Consider the following 17,446-nt stretch of genomic DNA (forward strand, 5'->3'; position numbering starts at 1 on the left):
ATTAATAAGTTAGAGCATTTTAAAAAATATTTATTGATAGCTTAGATTTCTTGCTTTGAAAACTACCTGTTTACGTCCTTCAACCAATTTTTTTGTTGGGGAATGGCCCTTGTGGTCATAAATTTGAATCAGTCTCTAATATATCTTGGATATCGGACCTTCGACAGAGAAAGTTGCTTTAAAGATTTTTTCCCCCAGTTAGATAGGGGCAGCTAAGAGGTACAATGGTTAGAGTACCAGTCCTCCTGGAATCAGGAAGACTCTTCTTTGTGAGTTCAAATCTGGCCTCAGCCACTTAGTAGCTGTGTGACCCTGGGCAAGTCATTTAACCTTGTTTGCCCCAGTTTCCTCATCTGTAAAACGAGCTGGAGAAGGAAATGTCAAGCCACTCCAGAATCTCTGCCAAGAAAATCACAAATGGGATCGTGAAGAGCTGGACATGATGGAAATGACTGAACAAAAACAATTGGTTATGTTTGTTCAACATTTTAAAAACAAATTGTGTATTAAAAATTGTCTGTATTATCTCCTGGCATCTTTTCTAAGACTTGTGAAGTTGTGAGCTCTTTCCTTGTCTGTTGCTACCAAAGATGTGTTCTTCATCGCTTTTCCAATTTTTGAATGATGTGACTTTCTATAGCTAAGGCATGCATCTTTTGGAATTTATCTTTGGTTTATGATGTTAGTTGTTGTTCGAAACCTAATTTCTGCCAGACTGTTTTCCAATTTCTGGACAACTTTTTTGTTTAATAGTGAGTCCTTACCCTATTCAGTGGCTGGTGTCTTTGGGTTTATCAAACACTGAGCTGCTAGGTTTGTTTGCATCAATATTATGTGCACCTCCTCTTTTCCACTGATCAGACCCTGTTTTTTATCCAGAACTAAATTGTTTTGATGATTACTGCTTTGATAGCCTTTCTTCCCAATTTTTTCATTATTTCCCTTGAGATACTAAACTTTTTTTTTCTCCAAATGTTTCTTTTTTTTTTCTTTCTAGATTTGTAAAGTAGGCCTTTGGTAATGTGTTGCTGAAGAAACTGATTAATTTAAGTAGTATTTTCACTTTTTATTATATTAGCTCAGCCTATCCATGTGCATTTAATATTTTACTTATTTAGGTCTGTATTTCAGAATGTTTTCTATTTTATTCATCTAGTTCCTGAGTAGAGAGGTAAACTCCCAGGTACTTCATACATTTTTTTTTAATTTTTAATTTTTTAATTAATTTGTTTGTTTACTTTTAGTTTACAGGATTCAATTCCACAATTCCTTGAGTTTCACATTTTGTCCCCCACCATGGTGGCATATAGTCAAGTATAGGATCTGTAAATACTTTCACATTATACATTAGTCAGGTTATAAAGACGGATTGTATCAGATGGAATGAAAAATGGTCAAGAGGACATAAAACCAAATAAGAGAAGGAAAAAGATCAGGTATTTTGCTTCCACCTGGATATAAACTCAGTTCTTTCTAGTTCTTTCTCTGGATGCACGTATTTCTCTCCATCATGAGTCTTTTGGGATTGACTTATATCCCTGCATTGCTGAGAAGAGTCCAGTCTATCAAAGTTGGTCATCACACATACATTGTGTATTTCATACATTCTGTAGTTATTTTGAATGGAATATCTCTTTCTGCTTTGTTTCATTGATAATATATAAAAATGCCGATGGATTTATACAGACATATTTCATGTCCTTGTAGCAGCAAGCACCCCAAGGGTCCTCAGGGTTTGCTGCCAACACAGGTTCTTGGATCTGCTTTGATAAAGGAAAGCAACTCAAAATGGGTTAACAAGCTTACTTTAATCAGTCAGATATGTATCGTTCACCTAGTTTCAGGGGAAAAAGGTCAGCACCCCGAACTTCAGAATACATAGACAGAATTATCAAGTCAGAGAAACAGATCAAGTAGACAGATTTCAAATTGTCCAAACCCTTACATCCATACAATCAACATCTGGGTTTCAAAGCCGGGGGCCTCTGGACTATGGCTTCCCAGAATCCAGATCAAATCACAGAACACCTTTCAAAGTGAGCCCCAAAACAACGCTACACATCAGGGCTTATATAGCCTTCTCCTGGCTCAGAGAATGTAACAACCTTATTGACCCACTGGCCAATCAAAAAGTATCTACTGAAAAACAAGCCTCCCTCCCCAGGCTTCATGTGCACTTTAGCCTAGGGGCAGGGAAGATTTCCAAATTTACGTTCCCATTACAATCCTGCAGTTTTGCTGAAGTTATTAATTACGTCAATTAATTTTGGTTGAATCTCTAGAATCTTGAAGTAAACCATTGTATCATCTGCAAAATGGGATGCTTTTGTTTCCTTTTTGCCTATGTTAATTCCCTCCACTTCTTCTTATCTTACTGTTGTTATGTTATATGTTGCCAGTGTTTTTAGCACTGTATCAAATAGTAGTGGTAATAGTGGATATCCTTGCTTTCCCCTGATATTAGAGGTCTTCACTGCATGTAATGCTGACTCTTGGTTTTAGAGACATACTCTCTACTGTATTAAGGAAAGGTCCACTGTGTGCTAGTGTTTATAGCAAAAATGACCAGTTTATTTTTTTGAAAGATTAAATTTGGACTTGCATTGGTAGAAGGAGTTTTCTTATCTCGGAATTCCCTATATCAATCACAGGTCAAAAAAGAAAAACAAAAGGTTATGTTCATTCCAGTAAAACTTTCCCTGTGCCCATTGAATATAGTGGTGTTTGGAGTCTTCTTTCCCAGCCATAAAAACAAATCCTGCTTGTTTGTCATTCGAGCAGTTCCCACATCCAGAGGTCCTGCCTGTACATCACTGTGTTTCTTTGAGCACTCTAAAGAAGTGACCATAATTTTGTTATTGAGTCATTTCAATCATGTCCGACTCTCAGACCCATTTGGGGACTTCTTGGCAGACATACTGGGGCGGTTTGCCATTTCCTCGTGGTAATAGCAGCTGACGTTTTGAAAGCATTGTTAGATTTGCGGAGCATTTTACAGAATGATCTGATTTGATTTGGTAACAGTCAGTAAACATTAAGTCCCTGCTGTGTAACAGTACCGTGATGCTTTCTTCCCCACATTGGTAACAAGACTTATGTGTTAAATGTTTTTGACTTAGGGATTTGTGCCAGTCTTGCCCATTGAACTCACACTGAAGGTCTAGAAAAGAACGGGGGCAGTAGTTTGGGACAGCTGGAGCTAAAAGGCCCGGCATTTTGGCTGGTTTGACCATGAGTCTGCTGGTTTGGGAGGGGCTCCCCACAATCCCCTCCATGGCAGAGAGAGATTCCAGTATTTGCCGCTTGTCTTCTCTAGGTACTGACTTCAGCATAGACAGCTTGCCTCTGCCTCGGAAGGCCCATCACGACTGGGCCCTCTTTCATGAAGAATCTCCCAAAAACAACTACAAGCTCTTCCACGAGCCCGTCATCACGCTGTTCAACCACACGGCCACCTTCAGCCGCCACTCCCACTTGCCACTAACCACTCAGTATCTGGAGGGTGTGGATGCCCTGAAGTCGCTCAGGTACATGGTGCCTTTGCACACGAAGAACAGCCTGCGGCAGCGCCTGGCCCCGCTGGTGTACGTGCAGTCCGACTGCGACCCGCCCTCGGACCGGGACAGCTACGTGCGGGAGCTGATGAGCCACATCCAGGTGGACTCGTACGGGGAGTGCCTGCGCAACCGGCGTCTCCCTGTGCAGCTGCAGAACCCGTCCTCCATGGACGACGACGGCTTCTACCGGATCCTGGCACAATACAAGTTCGTCCTGGCCTTCGAGAACGCCGTCTGCGACGACTACATCACCGAGAAGTTGTGGCGCCCGCTGCAGCTCGGCGTGGTGCCCGTGTACTACGGCTCGCCCAGCATCGCCGACTGGCTGCCCAGCAACAAGAGCGCCGTGCTGGTGTCTGGCTTTCGCCACCCCCGGGAGCTGGCGGGCTTCATCAAGCGGCTGGACAGCAATGACAGAGAATACGAGACCTACATAGCGTGGAAGCTGAAGGGCGAGATCTCCAACCGCCGGCTTCTCACGGCCTTGACGGAGCGCAGGTGGGGCGTGCAGGACGTCACTCAGGACAGCCACATCGAGGCCTTTGAGTGCATGGTGTGTAACAAGGTGTGGGACAACCTCCGGCTGCAGCAGAAGGTAAGCTGGTGGAGATCTGGGAGGGGGCCCTTGTGGCGGTGTGGCCCCAGGCAGGTCAGCACAGCCCTCGGGGCCAGAGCAGAGGGTGTGCAGAAGGCGCTGGCCTGTGTGTGTGGAGCAAGGCCCCTGCCCCTGTGCTCAGGGCCTCAACAGCTCACCTTCATGGAGGCCTTAAAGGGAGTGGCTTTCTTCCTAACAGCCTTGTGGAGTCCGCGTTATGGGCATCACTGTTTCCCGTTATAGCTAAAGATGAGAGAGCGCGACCCCGCCTGTCTCTCTAGGGCCGCACGGCTGCTGGGACAGCAGGGCTTCTCCCAGTCTGCTCTCTCATTTCTCACAGGCCCACGCGGTTCTGTTCCATCTGTGACATTGACTTACCGCTCCTTGTTTAGCCATGGCCCAGTTGTTGGGCACTTTTCAGTCTTTGCTAGAAAAAGCGGTGCTGCTGTGATGTGTCTGTGCCTTTGTATCTCTCTGGGGCGTGTGCCTGGCCCTGGCAGGGCGGGGTCTGTGCAAAGTCCACTAGGTTCTCCTGTGAGTAGCATGCTAGGCAGACTGGGTTCAAATGCTACCACAGCCACTTGCCAGCTGTGAGACCCTGTACAAGTCACTTTGCCTCCCTCAGTTTCCTGACGGGATAGTAAGGGCACGTGCCTCCCCCAGTCCCTGTGAAGATCAGCAGGCAGCAGATGTGGTGTGCTTTCTAGCTAGCCCTGAGTGTCTGTTGAAGACTGACTCTTGTACACATACGTCGGTTCTCTTTATGTCTTGGGTGGTAGACATTTCTCACCAAGACTTCTCCCCCAGCCACTTTCTGGCCATAACTGTGAGCAGTAGCTCCTCTCTTTTCGTTGTTTGCTTGTTTCCCTTGGTGTGGCCTTTTGTGTCTAGGGTGCACATCCACTTGGCGCTTACCCCCCCCCCCCCCCCCCCCCCCCCCGTAGATGATGTTGGTCTGAATTGCGATCTTGCTCAGCCGCTTCCTCAGCTTTCCTTCCGTGCTTGTCCCATGATCAACAGCCCCCTGTACCTTTTGTGGGAGCTACGTCTGTACAGTTGTGTCTTTTTCAAGGGTAGTAAGGGCTTGGAGCCCCTGGCTGACTGAACACCAGGCCCCAGCAGTGCAGTGAAAGGCAGGAGATACAGGGCAGGTGCTGGGAACTGTGAGCCACAAGGGTTGGTGCAAATACAGACTTATTTAGACTTTATTCCCCTCCTTTGCAGAGTGTAGGGACGTTCCTCAGTCACTTTAGTGGAATTGTAGTGTGACTAACCCCTGGACCATCCTCTCCCTCCTGGTGGGTCTTACAAGCTAGAGTTGCCTCCTCTGGTTGTGGAGGAAGAATCCAGATTCCCACCGAGGGGGACTTGCTGTTTTGCCTTTTCCCCCATGCAGTGCTCCTTCCCTGTCCCCATTGGCAGTCTCCATTGGAGCGTCTCTGCTACTAGAACATTGCCCTCGAGTCCAGGCCCAGGGCGCCCCAGCCAAGGGGCCTGACCCACAGATTCAGAACCCGGTGGGGGATCAGCCCGAGGTCATTGTGAGAAGACAAGACATGAGAGCCCCACACTTGGCAGAGGCATGAGCTGCCTTGGCTGTGTACATGCCTCCCTACCACGTGCACTTTGTGTGGACACACTTAGGCTTTGTGTGTCTGTGGTCCTCTTCTCAGTGTTCTGTTTCCCAGCTGCCTTTCATTTGATCTCATTATTTCAGACTATTGAAGGTCAGCCATCGATGGGGGCTAGTGCCCTCCCACAGAAGCACCAACACATCGATAAAACAGATCTCTCCTCGTGACCTAATACAGTGCCCGACATACAAAGGGCACTTAACAGATGCTTTTTCAATTAAATTCAAAGTTTAAAAAGTCAGTCCAGGGTTTCCTTTTTTTGGGGGGGGGGGGAGGATTAAGTGACTTGCCCAATGTCACATGGCTAGTAAGTGTTAAGTGTCTGAGGCTGGATTTGAATTCAGGTTCTCCTGACTCCAGGGAAGGTGCTCTATTCACTGCACCACCTAGCTGCCCCAGACTTTCCTTCTAATGTTTTTTTTTTTCAGTTTAAAATTGTTTTTTAATTTGTTTAAAAAACAAATAAATAATATTTTTGGTTTAACCAAATTAGAGAACTCTCTCTGTGCCCACCAGCCATTCTGTGTGCGCTCCTAGCTCCATATCTTTGCTCAGGCTGTGCCCTAGGCCTGGAGTGCCCTTCCCTCCTCCCTCCCTTTATTAAATTTCCTGCTGTCCTTAAAGCCCAGCCCTTGTGCTGCCTGTTCCCAGCAGCTTTCCTTCAAGTCCTGAGGACATCCTCCCTCTTCCTCCAGGCCTCATGGAGCTTTTTGATTTCTGATTCTAATGGAATTTTTTTTATCATGTAATGTATATTATTTCTGTCTGTGTTGCCTAATTCTCCTACTAGACTGAGCTCAGTGAAAGCAGGGACCATGATTCAGCTAAGTCTCTCCCCAAGCATTCAGTAGGTGCTTAATAAAGAGGGGTGTGTGTATATGTGTGTGTGTGTGTGAACATATACTTCTTATGGTAGAAAGAACACAGTTCTTGAAGTTAGACGACCTGGGTTCAAGCCCAGACTTTGCCTCATGTGGCCATGGACAAGTCATTTCTTTCCACTTCCTGCTGAGCCCAAGTGTCTTCATCTATAAAATGGGGCCAAAAGACTCAGCCTTTCTGCAGCTTGGGGCAGTTGTGAAAATCAGAGGTGTATGCCATGGAAAGGCCTGGGCACAGAGTGGCACATTTCTAAGGTCTGTCTGTCTCCCTCGAGGTCATGTGGTAGAGAGGATAAAAGGCTGAGCTTGGAGTCAGAAAGACCAGAATTCGAGTGCTACCTTTGACATTTACCAGCTGTGTGACCTTGGGCAAGTCCCTTCACCCTCCTTGGCTGCAGTCAGCAAGCTGGGAGTTATTTGTCCTTGTTGGTGAACCAGCTCTAGGGAGGTCCTCCATGCCCCACATCAAACGTTGATTTTACAGAGGCAATACCATAGAAGGCCAGTGTGCTGGCTCTGGGTTTAAATCCAGGATCTGATACCTCTGATGGGGGGGATCTGAAAACCAGGCTCCTCACTCCCAGGGCCTCCCTTTCTTGTCCGTAAAAGCAGGGGCCAGAACAGGCGTGTTCTTTTCTGGCTTCTGAAGATTCTTCCAGCTCGAGATCTAGGCGCTTCCTTTTATACTTTTTCTAGCTTTATTCTGAGCTTAGTTATTCTAACCACCAAAACAGTCAGGAAAAAGAAATTAAAATGTGGATCTACAAACCCCTAATGCTAAATGTAAATATTTATAATTTGTCAAATATGTATAAAATCTGTGTATATTTATATGTAAATACATAATATATAAAATACACGTAACAGTATATAAAATTGTCATATAAATGTTAATATATGTGTGGATATATTTAAATAAAACTATACTGTCTGCTTTTTTTTCCCCTTTTTAGCATATTTCCTATTTATATCTAAAAAGATTGATTTTTTTTCTCTGTACTTGCATGGATTTTGTTGCTATGTGTATTGGAGTTCAGCATGTAGCTGTACCATGCATGGCTTGCTGCTGTTAAACGGCCACCTCAGAATTTGTGCAGTCTGGCTGTGGTTGGGAAATGAGCTATTTGCAGGAAGGTCCCTGTTCAGGGCTGGCAATGTCTTCTCTCCTCCTTGGGGCCTCAAGTAACTTTTTGGCTTTTTAGCCCCTTGTTTAGCTCTGTCACTCTTTTTAAGAAGACTGGCCCCTGCGCCTGAGAGGGAGGGGGAGACAGGGCCTCCCCTCGGTTTGGGCTTCCTCACCATGTGCCTTTCTCTTCCTTCTCCTCGGCTCTTAGGGCTTCCCCCCTAGGAGGTGGCAGGCAGATGTGACGCACCTGAGCTGCCCCAAGCCCCAGGCTTTTGCCTTCCCCATCCCAGCTCTGCAGTGGACCTCCCTGCGGGAGATGTGGATCCCCAGCTTCGAGCAGTCCAAGAAGGAAGCCCGTGCCCTGCGACAGTTGCTGGAGAGGAATCAGAATTTCACTGCCCAAGAGTTCTGGACTCTGGTGTTCAAAGACTGATTTCAGAAATGAATTTCAGAAATCTGCCCGGGGATGGTGGATCCAGAGCTCCTGGGTGTCTGCGCTTCAGGCCCTGTCCAGACAAGCGCCTTGTGGGTGTGTGATGCTGCTTTATAGGTTGCCTTAATAACATTTTAAGTCAGTGATGGTAAGAAAGGTGTTTGTGGACTTATCCTCTAGGATAGGAATTAATTGGTGCAGTACTCACAGTGAGCCCTACTGGATAATTACCATGAAGTCCTCTTAGAGGTCACCCTTATATTTTTATATTAAGAAAATTATTTCTTGTAGGCATTAATTTTGTCCACTTTAAATGGCTAGATTAAAATTCCTGCTGCCTTTATATTAGATCCACATCAATGGGCAGTGCCCAGTTCAGTGCCTGGGGCAGGTGGCAGGCAGAAATGTTTTGCACATTCAGTATTAGTTGTTCCTACCCTCAGAAAGACCATTTCATGGATGCTGGGTAGGAGTCTTTTTGTAAGCCATGCATAAAGGGAAAGGCATGAGAGGGTGGTCCTCGGAAGTTCCCTCTCTGGTGTCCAGGGAACTGTGCAAAGTCTACTCACAATCTGTCTTCAAGAAACCTTCAAGCTGTGTGTACATGGCAGTGATCTGTATCAACGGTCACGTTAAGAGCCCAAACTTCTCCTCAAGCTGGTACGATAAGGAGCCCTGGACCTGGCTGGTTTCAGATCCTGCTTCTGGAACGTTTCTTTCTGGACCCTCAACAGCCTCTTGAAGCCTCCAGTTCCTCGTCTATAAATTGGGGATAATAATACCTGTTTCGTAGAGTCATTGTGAGGATCCAATAAGCTTGTGTATGTTAGCTTTAAATGTTATAGGAACGTCCGTTATTATTAGCCCCTTCCTCATCCCCCAAAAAGCATCTGCACTCCTGGTGAAGTGGAAAGGTTGGGCCTTCTGGGCTTCCTGGCCCCAGTGCATCCAAGGATTTAAAGCTGAGAGAGGCATGGAGGCCAGTGGCTCACTGGAGGAGAGGCCGATGGCTAGGGTGTCCTGGCTTTGCTGCTGACTGCTTCTGTGGCCTTGGACAAGTTACCTTTCCTCTCTGGGAGCAGATGCCAAGTCTTGGTTCGCTTCTCTCTAAAATGACGGAACTGGATGAGATGACCTCTAAGTCCCTTCTGCCTCTGGATCTGTGGTCCTTCGAGGCCAGAGAGGGGTACGGGGAGCGTGTCACTGGCCAGAGGAGCCTCCATGTCCCTGGCTCACCCTGGAAGCCCAGCCAAGATCTGTGCCCAGATCCTTTAGCCCCAGTGCCACTGGCTCACCCTGGCAGCCCAGCCAAGATCTGTGCCCAGATCCTTTAGCCCCAGTGCCCCTGGCGTTTTCTACAACATGACTTTCCCATAGCTGAACACTGGGTTAGTGGGAAAGTGTAGACTAGAACCCATCTCCTGCCTTAATCCAGGGCCATTTCTACGTCTTCATTTGTCCACCTCAAGAATCCAGGAAGAAAAAATCCGCCTCTACTCGACCTGACATTCTAATGGACAAGTTCATTTTAGAAAATACAAAATACATAGCTAGTGAATAGTCATAACTACTGACTACATGGTAGTTGGGGGAGGGGGGTGGTTCATGTAGAAGGTCATGCTTAAGGCTCATCTTCAAGGAAGACCATGGAAGAAAGGAGGGAGTGCATTCCAGGCAGGGGGCACAGCCAGCGCAAATGCATGGAGGTGGTAGGGCAATGTATAAGAGGAAGAGAGAGAAGGCCAGTTGGACTGCCCAAAGGGAGAGTAATTTCCAGTGAATCCAGAATGACTGGGGCCAGGTAAAGGCCCTCAGAAGTTAAACTGAGGAGTTTTGTATTCTGTCTTTAGAGGCCACTGGAATATTTCATCAAGTGGGGGTGTCATATGGTCAAGATCTGTGTATAAAGACAATTTCCTTCTCTCAGAAGAGGTCTTGCAGGGGCATGGCTCATCTCTTCTCTTCATCACACACAAGGAGCTGACCATATGAGAATGGAGCATAAGAGTTTAGTTTCTTTAGGAGGCAAAAGAAAGCTGGGTGAGGTCCATGGGATCACAGAGGAGGCCCTCAGTTTGCTCAGCTCGTAATAAAACCATGGATGATTTTCGAGGTGATTTCCAGGTCTACAAGTTTCTTTTACAACATCTATAGCCAGAGTTTACGTGGTACTTTGAGGTTTGTGAGGCTCCCCACGTCTGTGAAATGCAGCTTAACAACCTGGCTGAATAAATTCCTAGTTCTGAAACTCAAATATGACCAGCTGCAAAGAGGCTTCATGGGAGAGTGGGCAGAGGGCTGGGTCTGGCCTCAGGAGACCTGACTTGGAATCTGGCTCTGATCTAGCTGCTGACTGGGCTCACCCCTGCCCGATCTGCACCATCTGTAAGACGGGGCTTAGTCATCCCTGACAATCTCCTCCATAGGCTTGTGAGCAGGGCCCTTCGTAAGACCCAGAATGCTTGCAGGTCTTGTGATTGTGGAGGGATGTCATCTTACAGCTTTCATAAAGGAATATTTACTGATAGAACGAGAGCAGAAGTAGAAACATTCCCTCTGTGCCCAACATCTGGGGGCCCAGAAGCCACTGTGCCACTTCACCCCCTGAAGATAATGGCATCAGACTTAAAACAAATGCAGCAAAGCACCCCCACTCCTCCCCTGGCCAAGTTCACTTCTGGATGCAGGACAGACAAGAGGACTCAGCCCTCCCTTCTCAGACCAGTCATCCTTGCTCTGGCTCAGTCCACAGCTGATCTGGGTCTGGGTGGCTTGTCCAGCCTGTGCTGGTGGACCAGACTCAGCCGTCTGCAAACCGTGGCCTGGCCTCCACTTCCAGGACCTTCCTGCCTTTCATAGTTCACAAGGTCTTCAGTATTCCCTCTACCTGAGGCAGGAAAGAAAAGACCCAGTAGAGAGAGAAGCAACAGGAAGCCATTGCTCAGGACTTTGTGTCCACCTGGGTCAGGAGAGGAGACTGCTGGTGTCGCTGCTGCCTCTTAGCAGTAGTAGGGCTGGACTCTACTAGCTTCATGCCTGCGCAGGTGAGGGAGACCCCAGGGCCCTGGAGGCCCATGCAAACTCATCTCATAGTTGGACACCAGTGAAGGAAAGCCAGTGTGCCTGCCTTTCGCATGCAGCTCAGGAAGTGGAGTCTTCCTTGGATGGCAGCAAGTCATGTGTGCCGGGTTCTTTTCTTTTCATGCCTGGCACTGGGGAGCATACCCAGCAAAGTTGTTGGGGATGTGCCAGTCCAAGCTGTTCTCCTGTGTGCCTATAGTTACATATTATTGAGGGAGAGGAGGGAAGTTCTTCAGCCTGCCACCCCAAACCCCCTAGGGTGTCTCGAGGACTCTCACTGGGGACAAGCAGGACTTCCCTCCTCCTTCCCCATCTCAGAGTCCACCCCAACCTTCCTGATCCTTCCCCTTTTACCTTTCCTACCCAGACATGGTTCACCCCATCCCCACCTCTTGTGGAGGGAGCCCAAGAATCCCTCTCCACTCCAACTCTGTCCCAGTCTTCCTTTACCAGTGTTGGTGGGACAGACAGCTTAATGCGTCCCCAAGGATTCCTGGGCCTTGCCGTTGGCCTTGCAGCCACACCCTCCTCTGTTTGTTGTCTTCTCCAGTTAGAATGTGAGCTCCTTGAGGGCAGGAATTGTCTCTCTTCTGTTTGTGTCCTCAGCACTTGGCTCAGTTTACATTGCCTAAGTGCTTAATAAAATGCTTTTTTATTCATTCACCTTTAAACTGACTTTTGAACTGTCATTTAAAAACTTTATATGCCAGTTTTGCCCATGCTCCTTTAGAAATAGGTTTCACAAATCTATTGCCCACATTGAAGAAATTAGCAATACCCAATCCTTCCTACCCTGCATTATAAGAAGTTAAGGGAAAACTCCTGAAAGAGCTGGCCCACATTTTCATTGAGGAAGAGCCTAGCAGAAGGGAGATGGCCAAAGGCCTCCTTCCTTTGGTCAGAGTTCTGGGAATGAGGGTCACTCGAATGAGTGGTGGGATGTGGTAGGAACAGCAGAATGGGGCAATGGAAAGAACTTTAGATGAGGAATCAGAACAGATTCAGATCCTGGCACCACCACTGACAAGTGTGACCTTGGGCTCATCTCGGCTTCAGTTTCCTCATAAGCAGAATGATGAGTTTGGAACGAATCATCTCTAAGGGCCTTTTAAGCTATAAATCTGTGGTTCCATTGATGCCTCTCATTTCAGGGAAGGGGACCTTAGGGTGAGAAGTGGTTAGGAGCCCTTTGATGCTCTTGGCTTGTATAGCAATTGTGATTCCTCCTTAGTGGAGATATTAACTCAGACTTTTCTTGGAATCATGCCTTTACTCTTAAGTGATTGTGACCAACTTGGTCTGTCAAAATGGCATTAGATGGTCTTGAAGGATCCCTCCCGAGCTAAACCTTATGAACCTATTGTCCAGCGATCATTTCTCAGTAATGAAATTTTTAGTCCTCGTAATCCTTAGGAGGCTTTATTTTACCGTGGAAGGAGGCATTGGTCCTGCCATGTGGGAGGAAGGATGCGCCCAGACGAGCCATCTGTTGGCAGCATGACCTTCAGCACACAGGGAGATAGACATGAGTGGCAAGCCATGTGGCTTCTGGGAGGCTGGGCCTGTGGCTGTCAAGGACACTGCTGTCCCAAGGACCAATTCCCAAAGATGCCATCATCCTCAGGTGAGAGTTGGCTTGGAAGACCTCCTTTCAGAAGAGCTAGGACAAAACACTTCAATGCTAGTTGCAGTCTCAGTTTCTTCATTTAGGTCATGATTTTCTGAGCTTTTCAGATGAAAGACTCTTGGCAAATATATGGTATTACATTCACAAGATGTAGAAATTCAAGAGACCTCAGAGTTCGCTTAGTCCAACTTCTCTATTTTTGAGCAGAGGAAAATGTGGCCCAGAGATGGGATGAGATTTGCCTTATGTCAAACAGCAAGTAAATAGCTGAGCTAGGATTCAAATAATCCTCACTTTCAAGCAAGAAGGCTCTTAGGGATGAAATCCCAATCCATTCGTTTTACAGACGAGAAAACTGAGTCCCCAAAGGGCAGTGAGCACTTGTCAGAGATGTTGTAGAGGAGATTCTGGGTGGGAGAATGTGGGAGGGGAAGGAAAGACAGGGGTGGCTCCTCAATGTCTACTCAATATTTTCCCCAGGCATGAGGGGAGACTGGAGCTGAACATTCTCTGCTAAGTCAGTCAGTAAACATTTATCAAGTGCCTGCTGTTGGCCAGGAAACTTACTGTGTGGCTAGCAGGAGAAGCAAAAGTCCCTTCTTTCAAGGAGCACACAGTTGACTGGGGGGGACAGTGTGCAGATAGCATCATACAAACAGAGTATTTACAGGATAAATTAGAGTTGTTCTGAAGAAGGAAGCCACAAGAGTTAAGGGCATCGGCAAAGGAGGAATTCTACCTGGGACTTGAAGGAAGCCAAGAGGTGGAGATAAGAACATTCCAGGCATGGGGCATAGCCAGGGTAAATTTGGGTATATAGTGTTACGTCTTGGAACAAATATAATTCCACTTTTGGAGGCTTATTATGTGGTCGTGATATGTCCCTATATGCCCCTCAGTGAACATTTTGCAGTTTAAGATACTTCCAAGCAGGCTTTCAGTGTAGGTAGGGAATTTATTCATTTTTAAAGGTGCTTTGAAAACTAATTGGTTGTCTTTTTTTTTTTTTTGCTCTCAAATCACTTTTAAAAAATAATCTTATTTTTCTCAATTACATGGAAAAACAAATCTTGACTTTTTTTTTAAATTTTGAGTTCCAAATTCTCTCACCCTCCCTTTTCCCCCTAGACAGTAAGAAATATTATATAGGTTATACATGTGCAATCATACAAAATATATTTCCATTTTAGTCATGTTGTGAAAGAAAACATATACCAGAAAAAAATAAAGATGAGTGTAGTTTTAGGAGGTGTTTAAAAAGGTATAGTCTCCAGATGAAGGGATATGATAAATTCAAGTCTGAAGGTAACAGTGAAATTCACCTATCCTCATTTTGCTCACCTATCTTAATGCTTAGTTATGAAAAGAAAGTTAACGGTGTAGTAAAAGATGCACAAAAAATACTGAAGAAAATAATTCCTTAAAAATTAGACTTGGTCAATTGGATGCTAATGACTCCATGAGCTATCAAGAAACAATAAGACAAAGTTGGGAGAATTTTTTTTAAAAAAGAAGTTGTGGAATATCTCATTTGAAAAACAACTGAAGTGGAAATTAGATCAAAGAGAGAGAATTTGAGAGTTATTTGGCTACCTTAAAGCCATGATTTAAAACAAGAACCTAGACAGAGGATTTCGAGAAATTATCAAGGAAAATTGCCCAGGTATCTTAGAACCAGAATCAAAGTAGAAATTTAAAGAATCCATCAGTCACCTGAAAGAAATCCCAAAATGAAAGCTCCCAGGAACATTGTAGCCAAAATTCGGAGGTCCAAGATAAAGGATAAAAAAAAGGAGAAAGGAGGAAAAAAAGCTCGGGGAAAAAAAAGGTTCAAATACTGTGGAGCCACAGTCAGGATCACGTATAAGATTTAGCAAGTACCACTATAAAGGAGCAATAGGGGCTTGGAATATGACATTCTGAAAAGCAAAGGGGCCAGGATCACAACCAAGAATAACCTACCAAGGAAAACTAAGTATAAACCTATGAGGGGAAAATGGATATTTAATGAAATAAAAGACTGTCAAACATTCCCGATGGAAAGAGCTGATAGAAATTTTGACATGCAAACACAAAACTTAAGAAAAGCGTAAAAAGGTAAACATAAGTGAAGAATCGTAAGGGACTTAGCAAAGCTAAGCTGTTTACCTTCCTGTATGGGAAGATGATCTCAGAACTTTATCATCCTTAGGGCACTTAGATGGAGTCTGCTTAGACAGAGGGCATGGACGTGAGTTGATATGTTTGAATGATGTCAAAAGAAGAATTAAAGGGTGGGAAAGAGGGATGCACTGAGAGAAGGAGGAAGGGAGAACAAGAATGGGAAAAATCTCACATAAAAGGTGTGAGAGGAACAGTTTTGACAGTGAAGGGAAAATAGGGTGGAAAACAGGCGATACTCGAACTTCATTCTCAACTGAACTAGTTCAAGGAGGGAAGAAGGCATATGCACACACAACTGGGTACAGAAATTCATCTTAACCAACAGAGAAATAGGAGGGGAAGGGTTTGAGTGAAAGGGGGGGGGTACGAGGAGTGTAGATTGAAGGAGGCAAGACTCAAACCAAACAAAACAGACTTAGAAGATGGTGAGAAAGAGAGACAGAGACAGAATAAATAGAAGAAAAGAGGATGGAGGGAAATAGAGTTAGCAGTCATTGTGAATGGGATGAACTCACCCATAAAATAGAAGCAGATAGCAATATAGATTAGAAACTAGAATACAACAATATGTTGATTATAGGAAACACACTTAAAACAGAAAGACGCAGTTCAAATAAGAAGCTCGAGCAGAATCTATTGTACTTTAGATGAAGTTAAAAAAAAAAAAAGCAGAGGTACCAGTCATGACCTCAGACAAAGCCAAAGCAAAAATCAATCTAATTTATAGATTTTTCACTACGAGATACTATAGAGAATGAAGGAATAGAAATACTGACCAAATGGCACAGAATCCAAATTCTTGGAAGTTAGATGAATTACGGGAGATTTCCCCTGTTCCAGCAGTGCAAAGGCTCAATAGCAGAGAGAAGAGATTCTCTTATTTTGGTATTTTGGGAGCTTACTATAGATCTTCTAGCTCTCAATTGAAGTCAGGGCCAGTATCCAATGGACCAATCTGGGAATATGGTCTGGTCTAAGAGTTGGGTGAGGACCCTCTGGTCAGCAGTGGTGATTATGCAGCCTTTTAGGAAGGTAGTACATGATCATGGAATGCCCTCTGAGAAAGCCACTTGACCGCAGGTGACCAAATTATAATGATGCTCACTTCTCAAAATAAAAGAAGATAAAATTACTTACACCCTGCTAAAAATATGAAACACTCCTCATCTTCAATTTATGCTCACTCCAGATATTATCTCACCCCAGTAATATGCTCGATTATATTGTGTTGTAGTGAATAGAGTTACAGACCTAGAGTCAGAAAGATCCCTCTTCCTGAGTTCAAATCCAGCCTCAGACACTTAAAAGCTGTGTGACCCTGGGCAGGTCACTTCACCCTGTTTGCCTCAGTTTCCTCATCTGTGCAATAACCTGGAGAAGAAAATGGCAAACCGCTCCAGTATCTTTTCCAAGAAGATCCCAAATGGGTTCATGAAGAGTTGGATGTGACTGAAATGACTAAACAACAACATAACTTTTTATGTCTCTGTATATTTATGTATGTTCCACCTGGTTGAGTCTCTAAGATTTGCATACTTCTGACTGATTTTCGGGCTAAATAAGACAGTTGTTGACTGGGTCCCAGTCTCTTGGAGCCTCCCAGGGTTCCACTATCACTCTATACTCTACAGCCTTCCTACATAAGATACTGGCACACTATTTGGTATTTTTCAGTTTTTCCTGATCAGCTGATTGAAAAGTATGTGTTAACCAAAAGTACAGTAGTGTCAGTATGGTTCCTGTGGTCCAGGATAACCAAAGTGCCTCATCTAACCTTGAAACAAGTTTGCCCAAATTTTGGTGGTTTCTGACACCGTGACTTTCATTAATTTATTTATAATGGCATCATGCTGTTGGGGTATTGCAGTGGTAGAGGTAAGTTTCTGGGCCCTATTCTATGGAATATAATCTAATTAGACTCCCTGGATCAAATTCCCATCAACAAGCCTGATAAGAGATCCCTTGTTCCTAAACAAAAACAAAAACAAACAAATGAGTCCAGAACCACAGAAAGGGAATACACCTTTCCCTGATAAGATTCGTGTACCTTATAAAAGTGTTTAAGCACCTGCTTCACAATCCTCTCCATCCTGCCTGGGCCACGGGGCTATCTTCCATCCAGCTGAATGGATGGCACCTTTGGCTGCCCTCCACTTGTCGAATCTTTGCAGACGACCCAGAAACAAGCTGCAGGGGCACCAATCTTGCCCTCTGCGGTTATTCAGATAAGTGACAAGGTCGTCTGGCTGGGGATGGAGCTGAATTCTGTTCCTCACCAGGTCCATTGTGGTTGGTGCCCTCACCCCAGGAACCAATTGTCCAAGACTGACCACCACAACCAGCTTCAGT

At 45.3% G+C, this 17,446-nt stretch overlaps 1 protein-coding gene across 10 annotated transcripts in view; it reads left to right on the plus strand.

The window, feature by feature from the left end:
- FUT10 (fucosyltransferase 10) overlaps positions 1-17,446 on the plus strand; it is a 217,208-nt gene that overhangs the window by 15,790 nt on the left and 183,972 nt on the right. For 7 of the 10 annotated variants that reach the window (XM_069104918.1, XM_069104923.1, XM_069104917.1 and 4 more), the window contains 2 exons: positions 3,317-4,152; positions 8,002-11,978. In XM_069104918.1, the coding sequence (XP_068961019.1) occupies positions 3,317-4,152; positions 8,002-8,226 (1,061 nt within the window). In that variant the 3' untranslated portion in view covers positions 8,227-11,978. Of the gene's footprint in view, positions 1-3,316; positions 4,153-8,001; positions 11,979-17,446 lie in introns of those variants that run through there. The other 3 variants (XM_069104925.1, XM_069104926.1, XM_069104924.1) reach the window with 1 other exon arrangement.

Source organism: Petaurus breviceps, unplaced genomic scaffold (assembly GCF_028583685.1).
Source record: "Petaurus breviceps papuanus isolate PSGF00001 unplaced genomic scaffold, PetGlider_PUasm1.0 689, whole genome shotgun sequence".
Classification (NCBI taxonomy): domain Eukaryota; kingdom Metazoa; phylum Chordata; class Mammalia; order Diprotodontia; family Petauridae; genus Petaurus; species Petaurus breviceps.